At 44.2% G+C, this 24,177-nt stretch overlaps 1 protein-coding gene across 3 annotated transcripts in view; it reads left to right on the forward strand.

The window, feature by feature from the left end:
• LOC125010253 (ephrin type-B receptor 1-B) overlaps positions 1-24,177 on the forward strand; it is a 148,135-nt gene that overhangs the window by 101,799 nt on the left and 22,159 nt on the right. For all 3 annotated transcript variants that reach the window (XM_047588715.1, XM_047588717.1, XM_047588716.1), the window contains exons 6-9: positions 7,962-8,086; positions 15,347-15,509; positions 17,916-18,024; positions 20,003-20,067. In XM_047588715.1, coding sequence (XP_047444671.1) covers positions 7,962-8,086; positions 15,347-15,509; positions 17,916-18,024; positions 20,003-20,067 — 462 coding nt within the window. The remainder of the gene's footprint in view (positions 1-7,961; positions 8,087-15,346; positions 15,510-17,915; positions 18,025-20,002; positions 20,068-24,177) is intronic.

Genomic DNA, 24,177 nt, shown 5'->3' on the forward strand with positions numbered 1-24,177 from the left:
TTTTCGGTTTACAGAGTCTTTCCATTTGCTTTGGGGGCGTAGCCTCCTTTTCCCCGCGTCCTCCCACTCGTTCTGCGAGAGCCGGGGTGTCCGAGAGTTTCGTCATCTCAAGCGGTTCTCCAAGCTCTCCCAGACATGCCATTTTTATTTTATTTGATGCCTGTTCTCATAAATGTTGCATCCTGTCACCAGATCCAGAAAGCGAGGTATTAGCTGGAGGCAAAAGTAAAAAGTGCGGTCTTGAATGCTACTGAGACACCCCTGTCGACTCGGATGTCTTCATAGCGGCGCATTAAGTGACACTCGGCGTCTGTTAGCGGCGCATGTCAAGGTATGCGCCTGCAGTGCGTGGCTTCTCGTAAATAAATAAAATAAATAAATAAGGCTGCAATTCGAAACCACATATAATGGGATTTTGAAAACAATTCAAGCCGTGGTTTCGTGGAAAACACTTGGCGCTGAACAGATCCCTCTTTAAGATGTTTGAGAGAGGCCCATTACCATGTAGTCATGGCTGGCTTGGCCCTCTGAGTCCCCACTAATAAGGCTGCTAGGAGTCGAACCTGCGCCTTTGACGGAGGCAAAGCGCATGACTATAGGCTTCTCCCCTCATCTGAGACGCTGAGTCCCTATTAGGAGGCGGCATTGGTTCCATATAGCTTCTGTGTCTTAGCGCTGCCGAGAAAGGACGGTTCGGATCGTGCACGCGCCCGTAAACACGTCCAGATGTTTTGGGCACCGTAGTGTTTTTGTGTTTCTTTGTACACAGGGCGGAATGGGGCCTTGGGACAAGATCAGCTCGCCAATTATGGTGCAACTTTTCTGTCCAATCAATTTGCTGGGAGTAACTGAGGCAGAGCAGGAACTTCCAGCTGGGAATTGTGATGTGAAAGCTGTGAGGGAAATACACAGCCGCCACAGTCTATTGGAGGAATCTCGCACAAAGAAAGAAGCCGCAGAGGAGAAGGAGAGAGACGGAGATTTAATAAAACTTCTGTACTCTCGTATGCGGTGTAGAAGATAACATTTTACTTATTTAGAAGGCAATTTTGCATTTTTATACGTGAAGTTTCCGTTTGTTAGTCAACTGGAGGCTGTCGCATCCACTTAAAGTAGTATTTCTACAGTGGCTCTGAAGGGAGCTTTCTGAGAACAACCCTGTTGATGTAATTGGGGCTTGGAGACGACCAATTTTTAACAGAAAGCCCGCATTATTACTTTGGACCTGACATGGAAATACAGGGGCATTCGATGGGTGTCTAATGAAGACGTACAACTGCACTGAGGGAGGTTAAGATTGTAGTTTCAGAGCTTCACCCTTAAAATGGACTGAAAGTAAGGATATCTCTGCAATGCGCAAGTTTGGACTTTTGCAATTTAATTTTCTCTCCCAAGTGCAATACAGAATTGCCGGACTACTTTTAAAATGTAGAACAACACATTTGGTGTGCTGACCTCTCACCGTTAAATTTGAATCACTGCAATAGTAACAACCGTGAAAACGAGGAGGCTCCAGCCCTGAGCCGGACCTGCGAGATGATCTCCAACTTTATTTGTGTATATTTATTTTTTTTTTTTCATTCTCGCCTCACCTTGTCTCACCCCGTCCTTCTTTTCTTTTTCTCTTTCTGCGTAAGTCAGACGCTCAGAGGCTTTGACTTTGATTAATGGTGAGCCAAGCTCTGCATTAAAAGCCACGGGCTGCAAGTGGGGCCAGATAAAAGTGGAGCACGGGAGCAAAGGGTGGGTGGGGGGTGGTTTGGGGTGGAGGGAGGAGGGAGGAGCGCAGGACACAGTCACCAATCACTGTCAGCGTCACCGTCCCAGGGTGACAGTGGGGGACGCAGTTGGAGGGGACAGCGGTGCTTCATTGGGCTGAACCTCAACCTTAATGCAGGCACAACACATTGTCTCTGCCAGTCTCTTCACACGCAGGCCACTAGGACACAGATATGTGCGCCCGTGCTCTTTATTTCTCTCTGCCCTGCTTTTCTTCTCAGATACAAACACTGTACGCCCAGCGGGACACACCATGGTTAAAAAAAAAAAAGGTTGTTGTCTTATATTAAGCTATTCCTGAACCTTTGGTGGAATTCACCAGGTGTCGGTCGGTCAGTGAGGGAATAATGCGAAACTGTTATCGAAAAAGACGGCGGGCGAACGCGCGGTGACAAGACCAGCTTCGACTCGACGGAATCCGTTGCGGCGCAGGCAAGCATACGAAACTCTTGACGGGCTGTTTTTCCAGATGGCCCATCAATAAAACAAAGTCGCTGGAAAGATGATGAAAGTCGACGGTGATTCAAAGGTCTCAATTCAGGCTGCACTTTGAATATTTAACCGCCGACACTTAGCACTTGAAAACATGCATAAAAAAAATAAATAAATACATCCTCTGTGGTAAAATCGGTTTACTTTGCCGTATGTGCGTCTGAATGCTTGAGTGGAGCTGGGACCCTCTTCTTCCTACGCCCCTCTTTTCACTAAAGGAATCTCTGCTTGGAGTGCCCCTCCCTTGGGTCTGTCAGGAACAGTGTGTGCCTGTGGCCGGTAATTGATAATGCGGACCAGGCAGCCCTAGCCCTGGTCAGTGGAGCGTGAACCAGCCTGAGAAGCGGAGAGGCTGAAGTGCACTGAGGTGAAGCTCAGCCCTCATGCTCACTGTCTGCAGCGTGAGAGAGGGAGAGAAGGAGGAGAGGGCAGGAGGTGAGAGTCGAGGGAGGCAGACGAAACAGAACCCATTCACGCTGACAGGATAAACAGAGCCCATTCATTTGTTCGCACTTACATTATAGCCAATTATCTGGCACTCACATCGAGAAACACTAACGGCAGAATAAGGCAAAACATGATCCGCACCAGAGCTGACTGAGAGGGTCTCGGGCTTTTCTCCTCACAGAACTCCCGGCGATCTAAGTGCTTATGCAAAGTTTGTGGAGAGGGGAAAGAAATAGAATGATCACTGAGGAGTGTGATAAAAGGATCATTTAGTTGAGGGCGCCATTTGCTTCCTTTTGAACAGAGCAGTTATTCAGAAAGATGGAGAGTGGAGACCAGGTGGAGCGATGACTAGGCCTCAGCAGCGAGCAGGCCAAAAGCCAAGTGGCTGATAGGCACAAAATGTAGAGCACGGGCTTGTGTGGGGCTGTGTTTATGCCTGCAGACATGGGGGAGGAGAATCCTTTCCAGCACTATACGCAAACAACGAGGCTTTGAATTTAATGCGGGCAGACGCACGGCACGTTTTTTTTTTTTTCTAAATCAAACTCATTTGTGTGTTCACAAATTGGCTTGATGAATAAGACAAAAAAAATAGAATTCATAGCAACTTGAAGGAGTTTATTCATGGGCATCTTCAAGTGTGCTAATAAAGTGACTGATTTGTATATAAAAGGTAAGCATTTTTATTCAGTCACGACTGCGTTGCTGTTTTTTTTTTTAACCAACTTATAATCTGTATCTGACATCAGACATTGTGCGATACAATTGTGTAATTACCATGAGTACCGCAAAAATGGATGCAGTAGCCAAAAGTGCATTATCTGTAAATTGCTTGTGTAGTTGCTGCATTTGGGCTTTGACTTGCGATCCAGGCTCCAGCCTCAGCACTCTGGCTGTGTCGTCTGTGTGATTGGACTCATTCACGCTCTCTCCCTCTCAAGCCATACAGTTAAAAGTAAAGGGGTAATGGAAGTATTAAGAAGAACTGGGTAGCGGTGACTCTTTTGAGTGAAAGCTGCTCAGTGGCACAAACGCTGGCGCAGTTTTCCAGGCTTCTTCGTGAAACCTGCGTTGAGCCATTCGTTTTTCCTAGTTGTGGTCTGGAAAGGTAAAAGATACATTTTGGATGAGGTGACATTACTAATTGCACGTAATTGAGGCACCAGCTCAATCAATTCAGGAAGAAAAAAGTTTTTCTTATCAGAAACTCTGCAAAGCTAACAATAAATCAGATGCAAATTCTAGACAATGTTATGTCATGATTCATTCAGACTTAAATACCACAAGCATAAATAATACAGCTACAACGGAGAGACGGCAGTTTGTTGGTAGATGTTATAGAAGATTAATCAAAGATTGAAGGCAGTATCTTCTGTTTTGCATAGATGAGTTACTGCTGAGGTTTCCTAGCAATGACTTGGGGGTGAAGACATAAACTAAGGCGTAGCAATATTTCTGTTTTAAGGTTTGCCGTCCAGCCTGTCTTTCACTGCTTCTGTAGTTATGGCCCTTGTTTTGATTCAAATTAGGGGTGCACATTTTTGAAGCCGATACCGATAACCAATAACTTGGTCGCCTGATTCGTGCGTTTCTGAGACATCACTTTTTTTTTTTTTTTTTTTTTTTTTTAACTTAATGAGTCCAACCCACTTTCCACTGGTCAGAAGAGAAGAGGGAAGAGCACAATTTCCGAAATCTCCAAAGGGCAATAACTAAAACTGTTCTGACTTTGGCAGGAAATCACTTCTATTAAAAAGCTGATAGAAATAAAAATCATATTTTCAGGACCTTCAAACCCACCTCTCATAAAATGTTCACATCTGCTGCTCAGGAAATCATGCTCTATCAGGTAGACTTCCCTGTGAGAAAAAAAAAAACGCTGTGTGGGCCACATGAACTACTGGTGTGTTTCACTAATGGTTTATTGAAATTAAAAGAGGAAAATGATGGCAGCTAGCAAGATCTGTGACGGACAAAATGCTTCAGAACTGATTTTTGACATTCTGCATCATCCTCAGAACTAGATGAGTAGGTGATATGAACAGTGTGGATTTCAAAATCTAACTAATTGATTTGAGAATCCCAATCTTGGAACCTGGACAGGTTTCCCTCGAAACCACTGATGGATCCATGAACAGAACAAATACACCAATCAGGCATAACATTATGACCACGGGATCATGGACCCTCTGAGGGTGTCCTGTGCTGTCTGGAAACACAACATTGTTAGTGGGGGCCTATGGGTTGAGGGGAGGGGCCTCTGTGGTCCAGGCTTTTTCCAGTGCAGTTTGGGATCTAGTGAATTTGGAGGCCAGGTCAACGCCTTGTGCTGTTTTTGATGTTTTTTGAGTTGTTCCCAAACCATTTTTGTGTGTTTGTCTCTGTGTCAGGCTGCATCCTGCTGGGGATGGCTGCTGCCATCAAGGATTGTCATTTCTATGGGGTGCATTTAGGTGTGCTTGGTCTGGTCTAGGTGGGTGGTCCATACCCACCTAGAAAGTGTCCCAGCAGAACACTGTATTGTCACAAGCTGGTTGTTTTTATTCATCTCTCCTGTCAGTGGTTATAATGTTGTGGCTGACATGCACATCGAATAAACAAATGCCAACAACGGGAAACTTATACTCCTTCACTGCAGAGGAGAAAGCACGGGAAGTTGAATTACTTTGACACTGCTTTGAGCAACGGCAACATATCCACCGATTTGTTAAATGTCAACATTGAGAAAATCTGCCAAGGTAATGGTGGGAGAGGAGACAGTCTGGGCTCCGCATTTAAATATGACACCTTTTCGGCTGGTAAAAATTAGGGTCAATTTCGGTTCAATTCAATTTATTTTATTTCAAACTTGTAGCCCATATGGATAAAAAGACACTTTAAGCTGATCAGATACTGTCTTGGTTCAGACGCAGGCCTTATCTTGCGTTGAAAATAAAACAGCGCCGCATCGGGGGGGATGTTGATAGTGGCTCGTAATGCCCACCGACAAGCATTTGTTCTCAAACATCCTCCTAACTTAAATTTAGAGATATGCAAAAACGCAGAGGCGTGTACACACACATGCGACATATTACAGACGATGATGTCTTCCTTCTGTCCCATAGCACAATCTCTGAGCAGCGTGTGAAGAGTGAGGAGGAGCAGGTGAGGTGGAGAGGATGAAAACGATAGAATGAACAGGAAATTGGCAAATATCTGGCTTAATTGACAGCTCCTCTGTGTGCATTCAGGTGCATTCGGGTGGACGGATGGAATAGACTGAGCAGGACTATACAGCGGTATAGTGATTATTTGATCCCAGTGGGTTGGATGCAAGGAATAGCACACAGCTCATACACAGATGGCTTTTAATGTTGACTAGAGAATGGGCATTTAAGGTCCTTGTTTTGTTGCAGATGCAGCAAGATGCAGAAACGTAAGTTTTATTGGCTGGCTGGAGGCTCTCTGTTAAAGGAATGGTCAAGAATTAAGAAAAAACACAAGTTTCACTATGTTCCTGCAAGGCCTTATATTTCCATAAAAACTGTGTCGGTATGGGTCATTACTTGCAATTACTTGCAAATTGCCAAATCAGTAAAATCAAATGAACTCTTCTTTACATTTGGTTTAATTTAAACTTATTTCTAAGCAAACAACTTATTTCCAGACTTACTTTACTTATTATATTGCTATGCAGGTTAGTAGCATATGGGGATGCTCACTGACTGAATTATCACATACACAGGGGTGAGATATTTGTGGATACAAATGGATATATATATATAAGAAAACGTTCTATTTTGTTATATTACATACACTGATCAGCCACAACAATAAAACCACTGACAGGAGAAGTGACCAACTTTTGGACCTGGAATTCACGTGGCTGTTACTTAGACATGTACCATCCACCTAGACCAGACCAGGCACCCCCGCCCCATAGCAATGACACTCCGTAATGGCAGCAGACACCCCCAGCAGGATGCAGCCTGACACAGAGACACACACAAAATGGTCTAGAAACAACAAAAAAAAACACGAAAAACAACACAAGGTGTTGATCTGGCCTCCAAATTCACTAGAACCCAAACTGATCAAGTATCTGTGGGATGATTCACAGAGGCCCCTCCCCTCAACCCATGGGACACAAAGGTCCCCCACTAACAACATTTTATAACAATAAATGTTCCTCAACATTTGGTTTATGGCAGGAGAGAAAAGCTATTTTCAAGCTGATGCAATGGTTGTCTAATGGCGAAGAAATATCAGTTGCAAAGCTTTGAAATTGACACTAGCCGCCACATACAATGAGTCCTGTGGCTGCCACACATGGTACTCCAATATTCTGCCTAGGTAGACGGAATTACTCAACCCAACAGCGTTCTAAATCCAACACAAATGGTTGCCGGACTCATGCCAGACTCATGGTGACGGACAATTCAGGTTCAAAGGTAGCCAAAGTCCTGCTAACTGGAGCTGACACTGCCCAAGTCCACACCCACAAATCTTAGCCAATTCTGGCAGCGATACTTTGGCCAAAGCAGCCTGATTCTTGGTACCGCAGCGCCTGAATATGGCTGAGTGCAGCTCTAATTGGCCTGACTCAGCTGGTTACCTGGGTACTGATGAGAGAGGCGCTCGCTGTTCAAACCTGTGTGAAGAATTCTGATGGCTGGAGAGATGTACAGCATGTGCGGAACTGCGTGATTGATTATGAGTACCCGCATAAGATGACGTGTAATCTATTTGTAAAATGTGCAGCATCATTCAAACTAACCGCGACGCTGAACCGAAATACAAAACAGTTATTACAGATCATTAAAGGTATTGAAATATTAGGCAGGTAATGAAGTGTTTGTCCCGTAGCTGTCTGCTTACTGTGGAGCTCTTTGAATCTGTACTGTAAAAATCAATATTGTTGTTAAAGCACTGCTTTAGATTCCCTTTAGAATTTCAAGCAAAACGTTGTGTTGATCAGTTCAGCTTAACTGGGAGGAAAAGTTTTGCCGCACGTCTAATTCAAGCTTGGGCTGCGCCGAGGCTGGTGCGAGACTTTTTATACTAATTGCTAACCATTCTGTTCAGTCAGAAACGAGCAGAGCGCTCACTTCCCCCGGATGACTGTGCCACTTTATTATCCTAAACAAACGGTATAAACACCTACTAGCAACCAATGAACAGTTGTTCGGGAGATAAATCTGCAATCGTTAGCATCTATTATAAAAACGAACTAATCGTGCTGCTCTCTCTTTTTCCTGCAGCTCCCTCGATCGTTCCCATCATGCACCAGATCAGCTCCACCATGAACAGCTTCACGCTCTCGTGGCCCCAGCCAGAGCAGCCCAACGGCATCATCCTGGACTACGAGCTGCGCTACTACGAGAAGGTGAGCCGTGTGTCCGTGTACGTTCTGTCACGTGCGTCTCTGATCTGCATATGCGCGGGGAACTTCATGCGAATCCCCCCCCCCCCCAGAATCGAAGCTCTCCCGGATATATCTGAGCACAGTCCCCCGGGTTGATAATATGTTCTTTTACTGTGTTCACTCTTGTTCTCCCACTGTTCTTCGGTTTCTGCTGCTGATGAAGTGAATGGGTTGACCTCTGCTCCAGGCCCACTCTGCACAGTGCAGCAACCTGTCCCGCTGTGAAAATGCATTGCGTCTGGAGGGAGTCACATCGACCCGTCTGCTCACAGACAATACGTCTGCTTTATTAAGTCGCCAGCCCTACCCCACAGTTCCTGTGCTGCTTCAGTATTGACCTGTAGGCTTTTCCCAAGGCCTGGGACATAATGATGCCGAGAGACTGGAGACTCTATCTTTTTGTTTGGGCCGTTGTTTGTCCTCCTAAAGCTGATCGATAGGTATAGGCAAGGTTGGTCATGCGCATTTTTTTTTTTCTTTTTTTTTTTTTCCCTCCCCGGTCTTTGTCATCTTAAACTGAGACTTTTTGTGAGACTCGGTGCACCGTCCCCAATGTTCTGCTGCTATTTCCAAATAAAAGATAACATCAATAGAGTTTCATCAATCTTTTTCTTTCTGTTTTTTTTTTTTTTTATTTACTTCACACAAACTCGTTTTGGCTAAGGTGCGTGGATCAATATTCACAGCGTTGCCTTAGAATAGCTTCGTCGCGTTTAGCGTTCTCCATCAGAGAGAACAACAATGATGTTTTTAAATAATGTTTGCTGTTGGAAGCTCCGTCATCCAATAATGGCTGCGTCGCTTGCTGCACAGGTCATGAAATTGAATCCGATTGCGGTGCCCCTGAGAAACTTTATCTGCCAGACAGCTTAGTGCAGTGTAAATAACACTTATACAGCCACCCCATTAGCTCATGAATATCAATGAAACGTAATCCTAATGATGTTTATGTAGCGCATCCTCATACAAATACGTGAGCATGGCGTTATCACAAATTGCCGTACTAACGAGGACGGGGTTGCTAATTGCGCAGGGAGGATTCAGGTGACAGAGAGGTTGCGCTCTGGAGTGTACACCCCTGTCTTAATGCGCCTACGTGTCCCTCCACGAGCTTCTGTCCGTTCCACCGTGTGGGTGTGAGTAAGGCGCAGAAGCTGGAGTGATTGGTTTGAGACACACTGGGCTGTGGAGATGACATTTCCTCTACGGTGGTCTTCTTTTGACACCGCGCGTTGTGGAACTGACACGGCTTTTTATAGGTCCTAAACAGACTTTCCTTCGACCAACCAAAGCTGTCCAAAGTGTCAGTGCAGATGTGTCAGGTTAAGAAGCACCAACTCTCAGAAGAAGAAAAGCTAGTCAAAGAAAATTTTGCTGAAGGAAATACAACTATACGTTTTCCGATTTCCATACCGTATGCACACGGTGACAAAGCCTCGTAAATTCTTCGAGTCCTGGACCTAAGCTGAGGTAATGCGTGCATGTTTGGCTTGCTTGCTTGCTTGCTATGGGAAAGCAGGAAATTCAATCACATCGTGTCGAGGGCAGTCCTGCCAGCTTTCCATTGATTCCCTGAATACTTAAGAGGTCCAGAAAACGTCCCACGCTGCCGTTAAGCGTTGATGTGGCCTTTGAGTCATGAAAGGCAATTATTGAGGGCTGCCTCTCGCCATGTCTGTCACACACTCAGCTGAAATAGTTTTAAACAAGCACAGCGTGTGACTTTTAACATACATACATGCATACATGCATACATGCGCCATATAACCTTTTTTTTTTTTTTTGCGTCACACCAACGCCTGGATTAATCTCAGAGTAGTCACACTGTTATGGTTCTGGAGCTGATTGTCTCAGCGTGCCTGCCACTGTCAGCTAGTCCTTAGCGCAGTGGAGAGCTGTCTTTCTGCACACTGCACCTCACGGGAAGCCTCCTATACCCATTAACGATGGCAACTTCTCAAGCAGCACGGCATTGTCACACTTTCCGTCAAGTAATACCTGGGGGTATTCATAAAAGAAACGTGTGCTTTTTCACAACCTTGACGTTGTGCTGTAGTTTTTTTTAAACAGTTGTAGACACCTTTGTGTTTTTGTACCTTCAGTTTTTGTATTTGCCTGTTTAAGCAGGCATCACGGTTGTTTCCTGTAGAGAATGTAGTGGAGGTTCATGACCTTGATCATTATGACGAACGGACCAGACTGTGATTACATTGACTGCTTGACCACCAGGGCACCATGCAGGGCCGCAATCATGGCTTCATAATGTCGTCTGCCAGAAGTAAAGAAGTGCCAGAAGATAGTGACTAGTCAGTGAATATTATAACAGTTCCTTAAGCTACTCACATTTACTTTGAAATAAGAGTCGTTGCTCACATTATACGACACTTGCGTAAACCCCAATCACTTTAACGTGTTTGTGTAATATGTACACTCTCCTCAGTGGCACTGCTATGAATAATATTACCGAAAATAATGTTGTAAAATTACGAAAATATGTTTCAATTTTCTGTCAAGAGTGGCAGTTTAAACTGTGCGCGCGTGAACAAAGACGATGCAAATGACTGCATTTCGGCAATTTCATCAAATTTTTTTTTTTTTTTTTTTTTGCTCTGAAGGCTGTTCTCTTCACCCTGCCCTCTTATTACAAAGTAAGCGGGACCCTGCAAAACTGGGAGGCAACGCTAAATGAGTTAAAGCCTTGCAGAGGAAAAAAAGAATCTCACGCTATCGTTCTCTCCATTTTTCCTTGTGCTCCTTTTTCCTCCGGTTGCCTGGAAATTTGGGGAGGGTGGAAATAACTCAGCATAGCGGAGGTCAGGCCCTCCATTAAGGCTGGAGTGGAGCAACCACCAGCTCTGGTTACTGATAGCCCCGCCGGTGTCAGAGAGAGGGGGTGTGCATGCTTGAGTGTGTGTGTGTGTGTGTGTGTGTGTGTGTGTGAGTGTCAGCAGCAGGTCAGGTGTATCCACTCTGGATGGCAGTAGCACCTTCATGTGACAGTGTGAGAAATCCAAGAGCAAATGCAAAGTTTTTCAGCGTGTCACCAGGACGCGCGGCGTAGCTGACCGTAGCGCCATCTGCATTTTCTGCAAGTCTCCCCTGTGCTTTTCGTACAATTAGCAATTCCTCAGAAGAGAAGCCAGAGGAAAGTGTTTATTATTCCTTTCTTCTCTCCCTGCCAGCCTTCAGAGTCAACCACGACACTTTTGTAGACACACAGATGTTGTACAGACAAGTTTTTTTTTTTAATGGATTTTGCAAAAAGCAGGTCTTGCGCTGCGCTCCCTCCGTCCCCCAGCAAGGGTATTCACATTTCCTCCTTCAGACTCCCTTCTTCTTCCCTGCCTCTTTATTTGTCTCCCTACTTGCTTAGTAAGGCCTTCTCGCTGGTCTCCAGGTGAAAGGAATGCGTGCAGAGCCACCTCTAAGTAAAGAAAGCAAGAAGACTAACTAAAAGAGAGCTTCTCACACGTTTCTTCCCATACTCTTGACCGGGAATCACGTTGAAAGAGAAATATTTGCTTGCTTCGCTTCACAGCAGGGGGCCTTTTAAAATCGGATTTGATTGCTGTTTATTCCCTTATCTAAAGATCCCTCCACTTTTCTTTATTAAGTCTAGGCAAAACATTGTAATCAGGAGCACTGATGGAAGATATTCCTTTTATTTGTAATTCCCTTTTTACATGCATAATACTAAAATGATTTCCTCCCCATCTTTCTTTGTGTGCGTTTTCGAGTGTTTGTGTGTGTGTGTGCGCTCGCAATTTCCAAGCATGCGTGCGCGTGTGAGCCTGTGAAGAGGACACATGGTATCCCACCATGTTTGTCTCCGTGCCAAGTGGCCATGCTGTCCATTTTTGGGTGGTTGGCATTTTTGGAAAAACAGACACACAAACACGGATCCGCACTCACACACGGGCGCGTCAAGTGAATTGAAGTCAAGTCAAGTCAGGCTTATTTTTATAGTTCACCGTGACATATAATGTCTCAGTGGCCTTTACAGGCCCAGAAAGTGGCTTTGACTGAAAAGCTCTCGCACACGCACACACACACAGACACACACACGTACAAGAAAAAGTGGGAGAAGGGAAGAAAAGAAATTCAAATCCCCCCTCAGCAGTTCACTAGCAGCACAGTTTCAACTGGGAGGTCATTGCCAATTACATGAAATTTAACTGAAAAGTTTTAACGTGTAAAAATACAAATGTGGGCCCTCCAGTAATAGGACGGTAACTGATCTCGTCATATTATAGTATATTTAGTACAAACTATAAAACGAGTTAACTAAACACAGCTCAGAGTCAAACTGAGTCCGTGATTATTATCACACATCATCACTTTTTTTCTAATTCCTCACATTTTCATTCCCTATTTTTCATACGGAGTACAATGTAATTGAAATTCGGCCATTCTTTTTATGAATGAACTAATATGCGCTCGGTGAGGTTTTTGCTCGAGGGGGCATTACGCGACTGAGCATTGTCGGTCCGTTCAACTCCATCGCATTTGCTGTTTTCCGCGCGCGCTTGTTTTGCATTTCCATCACTAGCAGCCGTGACCTTTTCTCATTGTTTGAGTAGAATAGACAAGGTAGCCTAAAGGAACACTAACTTTTGCTGATGCGTCTCGTTGGTTCCCTGTTGGCAGTTTGTCAAAATCTTCAAGGACTTCGAGGACAGCACCGCCATACTGTATGTCCACAACGAGTGGTAGGTGGACAACTAGGACCAATGAGGATGTATCAGATGCCCCAAAGTGAATGAAAGTGAATGCTTTTATGGTGTTTATGCTTTAACTGAATGCTTCAGTAACCAAACTCCCCACGGAGCTTCCTTTTCTGCCACCTCTGGCAATGCTTTTGATTGGCTGCTCAGCCATCTGCCTTCCCACCTGCAGCTCTGTCTTTATTTAGCAAGTTGGGGTGTGGTCCTCCTAATCCCCATTTGACTGGCAGCGGGACAGGACCTCTCGTGGCTGGAAGTCCCTCCTGGCATGGCCTTTTATTGGCTATCCTCTAACCTGCCGGATTGCCAAATGCCAGCTTATTTTTAAGTGGCAGATGTGGGTGTGTATGTGAGTCACATAATCCCCATTTGACAGGCAGCATGAAAGGGCCATTCCTAGCTGGTGCTCCCCCAAGGGACGCAAGCCCATTGGCGGTTTGCCATCTGTCTGCTCACCTGTCCCCCGTTCCAACTCAACAGATGGGGGTGTGGTTCTGAAAAATGCAGGCTGACTGATATCTGGAATAGGCAAATCCTGACCCCATGCGCTCCGCACGCATTCAACCATGTCTCAGACCAGATGAATAGGAATAGGTGACCATGGTTCCGGTCTCTCGAGGGGCTTCTTGCCTTCTGAGCCTCTTTCAGCTGCACAAGCTGCCACCCCAAAGTTTAGAATTTGTATGCAGCACGTTGGGGAAATGGCAGTTTGGGTAATGTCACGAACAAAAGGTCCGCAGAACGATTAAACTCTCTAAACCAGTTATTCCATTTGTAAATATCTCTTTCCTCCCCGAGACAGAATGAAAGCCTGTTGGTGTGATGCTCTCCCGTCCCAAGCCCAAACATTTGTCTTCATCAAGCCCAGAGTGTCCAATAAGAGTTAATGTGATTGCGCACATCATTATGTGGGGGGGCAGATTTCATAGCTGTGTTTACCTCGTCTGCTCAATGACGGAGCAACCGGAATGATTCAATTACACCAATCAGATTGGATAATGATTTCGTTGTGGGTCGCTTCTGCCTTGTGTTTCTTATCGCTTCCTGCCATCTTCTTCCATCCTTCTCCCTCCCTTCCTCCCTCCCTCCCTCCCTCCCTCCTCTCCTTCCTCCCTGCCTTTCTATTTTTTCCACTCCACTCTGGTGTCAACACAGATTCCATCTGATATTTTCTCAGAGCTGCAGTGCATGTATGAGAAGATGTAATTCGGGCATTAAATAATAGAGCGTTTACCGAGCTTAAAAGGCCTGCATCTATTTACATTGTATTACTGACTCAGAGATATTTGCCCCTTCGCTTTCAGCTGCCCCTCTCCCTCTGTGCGATTTGTCAGCACCCAGCTATCAGCAGCCTGCGGTGGTGGGTGTAGCGTAGGTGCAGTCTTATTTTCTGGCTGTCATATTCGCTCTGGGTTAAAGGAAGGTGACAGGCCCAAGTCATTACTGATACCTCATAGCAGATACCTCCAGCAAGTCCCAAACTACACTGCGGCAGAGTCGGGGGCGCAGTTCAGGCAGCACCGTTCAGGCCGCAAATTTACTTAATGGATGGCTGTATGAATGCATCCATACATACCTGCAAGTCTTTAGGGGTGGAAATAACTTTTTTTTTTTTTTTGCCAGGATATAAACAGATTTACCGATATTAAAAAAAAAATAAATGAATAAAAATTAAATTTAAAATCAAGGGCAAACCCGTGCATAGAACATTGCGACAGTGATTGCAGGGGATTTTTATTTCATAGCCTTAAATGAAAAAGCACAAATCACTGTGCATGCAATTGGCCTGTCGTCAGATTTAAAAAGCAACCTATTTCAGACAACAAAACAATGGGGATGCGAGGTTCAGACTTCTTGCCGTAATTAAATACCCTCCAAAGAAACACACGCGGCTCCCGCTTCATTGCCGCTCAGAAGTAGCTATTGCTCTTTGTAATCTGCGAAATATAATTAGCTTTAGTTGTCATATTGCGTGTTAGTGTATGAATGGGAGATTCTCATGTGAGTGGTGTGTACTTCGCCGCTTGTATGCTTTGTGCAGTGTTGCGTATTTGATGCTCAAGCTGACTGAGGCCTTATTAAAAAGCGGAGGAAGACAAACGAGCAATTTCTGTTTAAATCTGCCCTTATAAGGGAGGCTTTAAAAGACCTTTACAATGCATGAACTGTTCACTGTGTGTTTGTTGTTTATATAGTTTGGTCCTTCCCGCTGCCAGTACATGCCATTTATCCTCTGTAAGTTTCAAATATGCACTGTGTGTTTGGTTTGCAACAACTGAAATATTCAACTGATTTCTATCTGATTTCCGCTTTCTCCACGCCACATCCTGAATATTGGATTTCCCGATAAGCTTGTCTCACTGTCAAACCTATGCTGCCACCACTGGATTTTGTTTTGAGCATTTCCTTATCTGTGCAATTTAACACTTTGCTTCACGACACCTCCTCGGCGCGTTATCTCTAACCCTCTCCCTCGTGTGTTCGCCCCTCCTTTCAGGACCACGCAGAGATTAACTCCACCATCCTGCGGAGCCAGACCAACACGGCGCGCGTGGAGGGCCTCAGGCCAGGTACCGTGTACGTGGTACAGGTGCGGGCGCGGACCGTGGCTGGCTTTGGCAAATACAGCAGCAAGATGTGCTTCCAAACCCTCACAGATGGTAAGGATCGCAGAGCCAGGAGAAATAGCACTCTTTGCATCGCTCTCTCTCTTTCTCTTCTCTCCGGCTCTCTATCCTTCTCTGTCTTGTTTTTTTTTTCTCCCTCTTTTACACACACACACACACACACTCGCCGTAACTCTCTCTAACACTCCCATCTCTCTTTGTATTTGCTGTTGCTTTATTATTAGAAGGTGAGATAGAGGAGAACAGTGATGTTTGAATGCACTTCCATTTCTACAGCTAAATTAATTTCCTTCACGGTCAGGTTGGAGTGTGTGTGTGTGTGTGCGTGCATGCATGTGTGCGTGCAGGGGGGGTGCTTTGAATATGTAGAGCTCTGAGTGTCTTTTGTTTGTGCAACTAACTGTGCTTGATCCAAAATGCTTAGCTAATTGCTTTTTCACCCAGGCCTGCTGTTGCTGGAGAGCCGTCCCAGAATGCATAGCTGTGATTAGTAGTTGATGAAATAGATTTTTTATTTTTTTTTCTTCCACGGGTGGCAGGCGGTTGTTGGAGAGGGAAGGGGCTGAAGAGGGGCTCTAACACCTGGTAAACTGGCAAGGTTGCGGAACCATGTTCATTAGAGTAAGTGCATGGAAGTGTGCGAGCGGAGAGTGGTGGCTCTTCATTTTGCCAGGTTTGTTGGTGATATTGGTTCTCCAACTAACGCCGTGTGGTCCAGTCTAGATTTATTAAAGATTTGTTAAAGATTCAACAGGATATGTGTAGCGCCCTCGTGACTAAGACTACGATGCACGTATCTCCGAATCCGTCTCGAAGATAGGGGTGACGTTTCCACGTTGAATCATCACTGATAAAGACGGTGAATGAGGCAGTGACCATCTCGAAGTAGGGGAAGATGGGAGCAACGGTAATGACGACGAAGGCGATCGCTGTGGCTGTTTACCTGAGTAGAGCAGCTGTGGTGGCGCGTTGATGATCCTTTCCTTAAAACGCGCGCGACTTCGTACGAGTGCATACAAGCCCATGCCTCACGCTGGCTCACACCAACGCTGTTTGCGGCTCATTCGCTGGCTGGCTGCCATGGCACGACATTCGTCAAGGCAATTAGCGGCAGACACTGAGAGGGGGAGGGTGGGGGGGGGGCTGACAAAAACACCCACGTCTCCACCTCCTGGCCTTCCACCAGTCTTTTCTCCCCCTGTCAAGCCGCGTCGTTGCCTCATGAAGACAACACCTCACCACCCAGCCAGTCCGTGTTTTTTTTTTTTTTTTTTTTAAAGAACATACAATCCCTTTTGTCTTCCTGTCAACGCATCTTCATACACCTCCGCGAGATGTCTTTCCGCCGCCTCGTGACACACGCGCACGGCCCAGACTTGATTGGCACGTGTGATGAATGAAGAGGTGATTGGTCCGTCGCTCAGGTGACTGACGCGGCTCTCGGTTTTCTAATAGGGAGAGGCTTTGAGAGCTAACTGATTGTAATAGGAGTCTATGCAGCAGCGTGATTTTTTTTTTTTGCTGTCAAGGAAAGTCACCGTTCCGTGTGATTGTGTGAATTGGGATATTTATCGGGAGCCTGAGTAGCTAGAACCGCATTCACACTGTTCCCTTGAAAAGTACTTGATAAATGTGCAAGTTAAAAGAGTGAGCAATTCCTGTCACATCCAGTTTCCTCATATATTGCAGCATTCACGCCGCTCCGAAGATGCATTAGTTCGCCCTTTATCAATTTAATCCAATAGGCCCATTCTACACGGGGGATTGGATTTAGAAGCTGCTGATTTGCCTGCAGCATGCTGAATCGTGCATCGCTTTAACTACAGTGTTGCCCGGTGCCAAACTAATGGAGAGGCGGGCGTGCGAAAAAGAAGGATTCTCCCGTGTAGCGTTTTTAGGCAGACATTTGGGCCTCGGTGCTGCGAACCACCAGAGCTGGCTAACATAAAGCATGTCCGGGCTGTGTGCGCGCGGTTGTGAGTCAGCGACTTTCTTTCAAATCGCAAAAACAACATTCCAAGGTGCATTTTCTTGTCCACTCATTTCTGACAGCTATAGCAACAGAAACAGGCTGACAACCCCCCCCCCACACACACACACAATCTTTCTCACCATCCGCTTTATGCCTCTCTCTCACTCTGTCTTTACCTCGTCTGCTCAATGACGGAGTCTTTCTCCTGCTTTATCAAACGCGGCCCTGTCAGTCAGCCTTGCGAAAGCTGACTGGATTTCAGTCGGCACCCATCAGCACAGAGCTCTATATGTTTTCTTTATCCATCAGTACACCCAGTACACCCTAACCATTCTGCTCTGTCTCTCCCCGTCGCACCCTTTGCCTCCGAAACACACTGTTACACGCACACTTCCAAATAAACAGAGCTACGGCGCCTCGCCTAAGCCGCTCTCAATGCCTGTCTGTCTTCTCTTTGTGCAACCCAGATGATTTCAAGTCTGAGCTGAGGGAACAGCTCCCTCTGATTGCAGGGTCAGCAGCGGCGGGAGTGGTCTTTATTGTTTCCCTCATTGCAATCTCCATCGTGTGCAGCAGGTAAACCTTTTTTTTCTCCCCTTTTTATCTTTATCTCTTAGAACGTACGTGTCTCGTTCCGCACCCAGGAACCTTTGCAGAGGTAGTGACTTTGTTGCCACATTTGTCCCTGACAAAAACAAATAAATAAATACATTTTTTCCAGGCTCCCAATTTTTATTGTTAAGGAGAAATTAGCTACACATTTCACATTTCGCTGCCTCCGTACTTCCTAGGGAACTGTAGTAAATGTAGGGTGTGGGCAACATAACATGAACACCATGTGACTGTGAATGTGCATTATGGATGACAACACTGCATGAGTAAGTTTTACATCACACTACTTTTATTTTCTATATTAGTACATTATGTCATAATTTAATTCAATATATCTTGAACATTAGTCTTAAATTAGTTACATTTTACAACTCTTAACTGATACTAATTCATTGTACTATGTACCGTAACTGTGACGTCTCGATGTTAGCTGGAGGCAAAACAGAGGGAAGCTTGAGGCGAACGCTGTCACTTTCAACCATGGAAATGTCGTCTTGCTGTATTTTTTGGTGCCAAAACCAAAAAATCTAAAAGGCTAACTTGAAGTTTTATCACACACCAGTCACTGCCAGTCGTAGACAACTTTGGTTTGGCTTTGGCTATTAAAAGAAAGGACTGGATTGAGACAGTCAACAACGCACCTTTTATATCAGATACGATTAATATGTAATGCATCATAGCTTCAGCCTGGAAAACATTATGGGTTAGACTGAATTGTGACTGAAATTATATTAAGTTAATCCTCATTTATTTAGGGGATTCTTGTTACATGTTAATACTAATGCTAACCGCAAGCTAACCCAATGTTAGCTGTGTTTAAGAGGGTGCCCAAGCAGAAGTTCTTCTTACTTATTTTAATATATTTGTTGGAGAGGCTTGACTTGATAAAGACAGAGCAGACTTCATCCCCTCTGTGTCCTCCTCTGGTCAAACTGTCCATCCAGTGAGTGAGAGTGTAGGAATTGGTGAATGTAGTCCCATCAATCAGAGTCAACTTTTCAAAATAACACTCATAGTCTTGGGGAGTGAGTGTATTAGTATATTCTCTAAAGTATGTGTTGGCCTTGTCCATTCATGCCTGAACAATCTATTGAAATACGCTAACCACTGTTTACAGGCTTTAGTGTTTGTGATGCTTTGCATTCAGTTAAGCCCCATCAAAAAATGTCACATTGTTTGCAAACCGTGAAGGGGTCTATATACAGTATCTGCATCCCTTGACGTTTGTTGAAACATACTGTGTATTGTTGTGTGTCAGCTCCTTACATACATTTGATTGGGCATATCGATTGGTAAAATCACAACATAACCACAACAACCACGAAGGCGGTTTGATGATTGCCGTGTGCCTCTGCTGCATTGTGTTGCGTGTCTTTTTAACAGTTCCTTTCCTTACCGCCTGTCTAAAGCCTGTCTAAATGTACACTGTCCCATTAAATGTAGACAAAAATAACATTCAAACGCAACATATTTGATGGAAATAAAAGCTAACTTGTCACATTTCAAAAGGAATACTGAATTCCACAGAGGACCCAGCACATCCCATTTTGCCCTGTTAAGCCAATTTCATTTTGCTGCAGTTTGTCACATTGTCACATCCCTGTCTTGCTTCACTTTAGATATATGAAAGTCAAATTTTCTGCAGCGCTGCGTGCAAGTGTAAGCAACTAAAGTGTTCATCAAACGGGCCCGGCTCTTTTGATGCCGAGGCAGAGGAGACACATGAAAAGGAAAGAGATCCTATCAAGGTCTAATTAAAAATCAGCTCATTTTCATAAACTTCATTTGCCATTGCTAACCCTCTGCAACTGATTCCATTTCAGCTGCGTCATTTTCCAGGCCATGCAGGAAAACACGAGCAGTAATAAGACCTTATTTACTATTCCTTTCATCCTGTCATCTCTTATTTTCTCTCCTCTCTCAATATTCATTGCTCCCTTAGGAAACGAGCGTACACCAAGGAGGCAGTGTACAGTGACAAGTTGCAACATTACAGCACAGGAAGAGGTGAGTCCGCCATAATACTACGCATCCTCTAAGTTGGTGGTTAGTTGTTGGTTCCATATTGTACATTGTGTATGTTAAAGTGGCAGTCTTGAAGATTCCAGTCACAACAACTCCTGCAGTTACTGGTGGTAACAACAAAATGTAGTTAGCAGGTCAAAGAATTCTGTACACTGTGCTGCACACATCATACGTCTGCAAACAGTAGGTCCAGATCCTTTCACTGGGTATCAGTAGAGAAATGTGTTGGTTGCCTCACTGATAAGACCTCGCAGTCTCTATGTTTCCAAAAGTCTGTGTCGCCTGCTGCCCTTCATGTATCAACTCACTGCGGCTGCCCCTTCTCGTCCTTTTTCTCAAGCTGACTTTCTTGTGAGCAATACAGGGCTGTCACTTGCTTTTAATGTGCAGCTGCGGCACTAGTAAATGCTCAGATTGCATTAGCGGCATTAGCATCTCCAACTATGGTCTGGTAATGGTTTAACGTTCAGCATTTATAGAGATTGCATTAGCAATAACTTACTATGGAATTTTTCTCGCAAACGTCACCACAGAAAATGAAAATGTAAACACTGCAATGTTTTCCCGAGTGCGCCATAGGAACAGTCACTATCGTGTTACCTCATTTTCCCACAGGCTTAACAGACATTTACTGTATTTATCTTAAATGTAATTAATTTGTGTCTTTCAACGCCATGCAAGTATCATTGATGGCAGAACAATGTATTTTTATATCTTATGTATTTAACAGCTTTGCATACAGTATTGTCTCAGTGTACTTAAGTAATCTATTCATTCAGCGATAAAGGAGCTGCTGTCTCAACAGCGCACTGTTCCACACTAGCTGAGACCTGTCAATCTAAGCCTCCTGTACATAATAGGCTCCACCCCTATCACTGCTGCACCAATCACAACGCCACATATTACAGGCTGACACTGTCAGGTGAGCCTATTCAGTCCCCGGGTGAAATCTCAGACTTGAAATGCACGATATATATAGGTGTGTTTATGTTTATGACAGTTGAAGGCCACACTACTGTTGCACATATTTGAAAAAAAAAAAAGTAATATTAAATGCAAAATGATAATAATTAATGATTATAAAAAGCACTAGGCTAAGTTTAATATAGAACACATATAGTAGGAAGGGGTTCCTACTCAATCTCTCCATCAGTTTGGGGTCCTTGGCCGGAAAAACATCAAAGACTGCTGATTTATGTAATACTTTAGATGACTGTGAGTTAAACTTACTTGTAATATGGCGCCATATGGTTCAAAATCCTCAAAATCACTCAAACAAGATAATGGTATGCCAAAAGTCATGGACACCGTCAGCTAGAGTGTTTTGTGTGCCAGCATATTCATTTATGTTCATATTTTCCCCACATCCATTTTGTCTCTCCACTGCCATCCAATCATTTATGATGCAGCACGTGTCTGTTAATCATATGTATTTATGTATTAATGAAATGGAGGCATGGCAGAAGTGAAATTACCTCAGGTAGCAGGTGTCTGTGGAAGTAAATGACATTTTCCTTCATTTACACAATGACATTGACTGACATCTCTTAGGGCTGTATGATAGCTGTGATTGAGTCGTGTTTTAAACGTTCCTCGGGGCTGCGGCGGATAAGAGGAGGGAGCCTGGAGGGACGCGTATTACTTCTGACAAATAGACACACTCACTCACGCACAAAAGAACGTGTAAAAGTATTGTACCTCAAATGAAAGACCGACGTACTGCCGATCTAGCAGTCAGAGAGGGTGCTCGCTCTAGGGTATTGAGTTTTGTTGAGCCTGACACAGCAAAGTGTTTCAACACAGTTACTTTGTGTCAGAGCCACAAGAGTGGCAGCTTCAGGCTCATTAAAACTTCTGCGGACAGAAGAGTCAGTCTTGTCACCGGCTATATTTGGAAAAGCCTGATGCAATTAACGTAAGTCATGAAAATAAACAAAAGATCACAGATGCCGGCAGCACTAATTGCCAAATAAGCAAGTTGAAGTGGAGGGGAAATAAAAAGCTGATAAGGGATCCTATTCATAGGTCCATCCCTTCAGCCTACACAATGCCAACATGTATGAAAATTTCCCACATCCCACAATACATTGTTTTCCTCTATTCTCTCCAGATTTGACTGACAGTTTTGTCACCGCAGTATTCACCGTGACAATAAGACAGAACTGCTCAGCTGATTGCTTTGGGTGAACCTCCAAAAATGGGTTGATGTCTTTCACCCAGCTATTCCAGATGCTGCCACACACTTCTCGTGCCATCTCATCATTTCCAGCCAACCTAAAAGGGGAAGCTGCTAAAAAGGGAACCCACACATCTAGTGCTGCCTTTGAGCAACCGCTTCTATCAGGATGGCTGTTGATGGTTTTAACCAGAGTGACTAATGTTCATAAAGCCATTCAATGGATTCCTAAAGTATTAAGATCTCGTTACACTCTAGAAATGTTAGAAACTAAAAATGTGATCTTCATATCATCGTTATCCTGACAGGTGAACTGCATCAGGCCACTGCACTGCTTATCATCTACATTCACCAGATGATGAACAGTTCCTGGTGTTTGTCAGTTATAGTTTTCCCCAAAAACTAAAATGTTTCCTCATCATATTAGAGAAACTTTTTCTTTATGATTTGAACGTTCTGGTTATTTGAACCACCTGCCTATTACTCAGAGGGCCCTTTACTGTTTGGCCAAATAACTATATCTCCCCTTTCTCAATTATTAATGCTCCTGGGGACACTCAAAGCTTTAAAAATCCTTTCATACCCCTAACCCTATGCCTTGTCTTAAGTTGGGTTTATGGTCGAGCCTACGCCATAAGAGGTTATGCCATCAAGAGGATTTGTGCCCTAGCACTGATGTCTTAAATGTTCCGTAACTCTTCACTGTGGGTGAACAAGTAAATGTCTTTTAGACCACAGCCATTATGATTTGCGTCGCCTAGACATGTAGATACATTTCTAGGAAGGTGCATGTCAGTTTAAGGCGTAGGGTACGGCGCAGAGTACAGAGCTGCACCTTTTCTACACTGTCCAAACTGACGTGGGACTATAACACACACAGAACCAAAATCTAGAGTTCCAAGTATCCAAAAAATTGTTTAAAAACTGGACAAAAACATACACACTGGAGTTCCAAACCAAAGGGCCTCAATAGTTTTGTAAATTATGCGATTTTTAAAAAAATAAGTTGGACAAATGAATTGTCATTTTGAGTCCTTGACAGTTGAATAATCATAAAATGACAATTTTATCTACTAATTAAGCCTAAAACACTATAAAATACATGGAGCGAAGGGGTGCGCCTTATTTATGGAAGTACAGGATTACATACACCACCATGAATACAATTATTCATAGTGCATTCATTCCCTTTTATTACTTCCCTCTCACCAACATCCTGTCAGCATGAGTTAATTAACAAGCATGCTAGTACTACACGATTCCTAATGTTTTAAATCACCAACACGTTTTAAATCGTCCGTGTTTGAACCCTGTTCCTTGTCATGTAGCTGCAGATGTTGTTTGTGCTTGGGTGCGTCTGCGCTCAATAAGAATGATACTGGAAACCCATTTTGCAGAGGTAGATGCCAGATATGTTTATGCTTTCTTTTCTCTCCACACGAAAATTCGAAACGTAAACTGTAAAAGAGGGACGTGACGCCACCTATTCGTTTGTGGCCCACCACTCTGAAATCACAAGTTTGGAATTTAGCTGTCGCCATCTTGTTTTTTGGAGCAAGTCATTCTATTTGGATCAGAGGGAGGAGTGGAAGAGTAGCGAGTGCGGGATCTGATTAAATACACAGGGGCGGACTGTCAGTCCCCTGAAAGAATAAACCGAAATGGGAAGCATCCATCGATTTGTGTGACTTGTGTTATTACGCTTCATAATCCTAAATATTATATACAAATTTAAGTCCTTTAGAAATGCTGTAGACGGCACCACAAGCCCGGAGAAAAACCCACACCAATATTTCACTGTCTATTCCAATGCAAATGCTAATCCCATACAATGTTTAGATCCCTTCTGAGATTTCCATACTAATAAGCCACAGCATGTGTTGTGACAAATGATTTGCGAACATCAAACGATGGAT

Source organism: Mugil cephalus, chromosome 7 (assembly GCF_022458985.1).
Source record: "Mugil cephalus isolate CIBA_MC_2020 chromosome 7, CIBA_Mcephalus_1.1, whole genome shotgun sequence".
Classification (NCBI taxonomy): domain Eukaryota; kingdom Metazoa; phylum Chordata; class Actinopteri; order Mugiliformes; family Mugilidae; genus Mugil; species Mugil cephalus.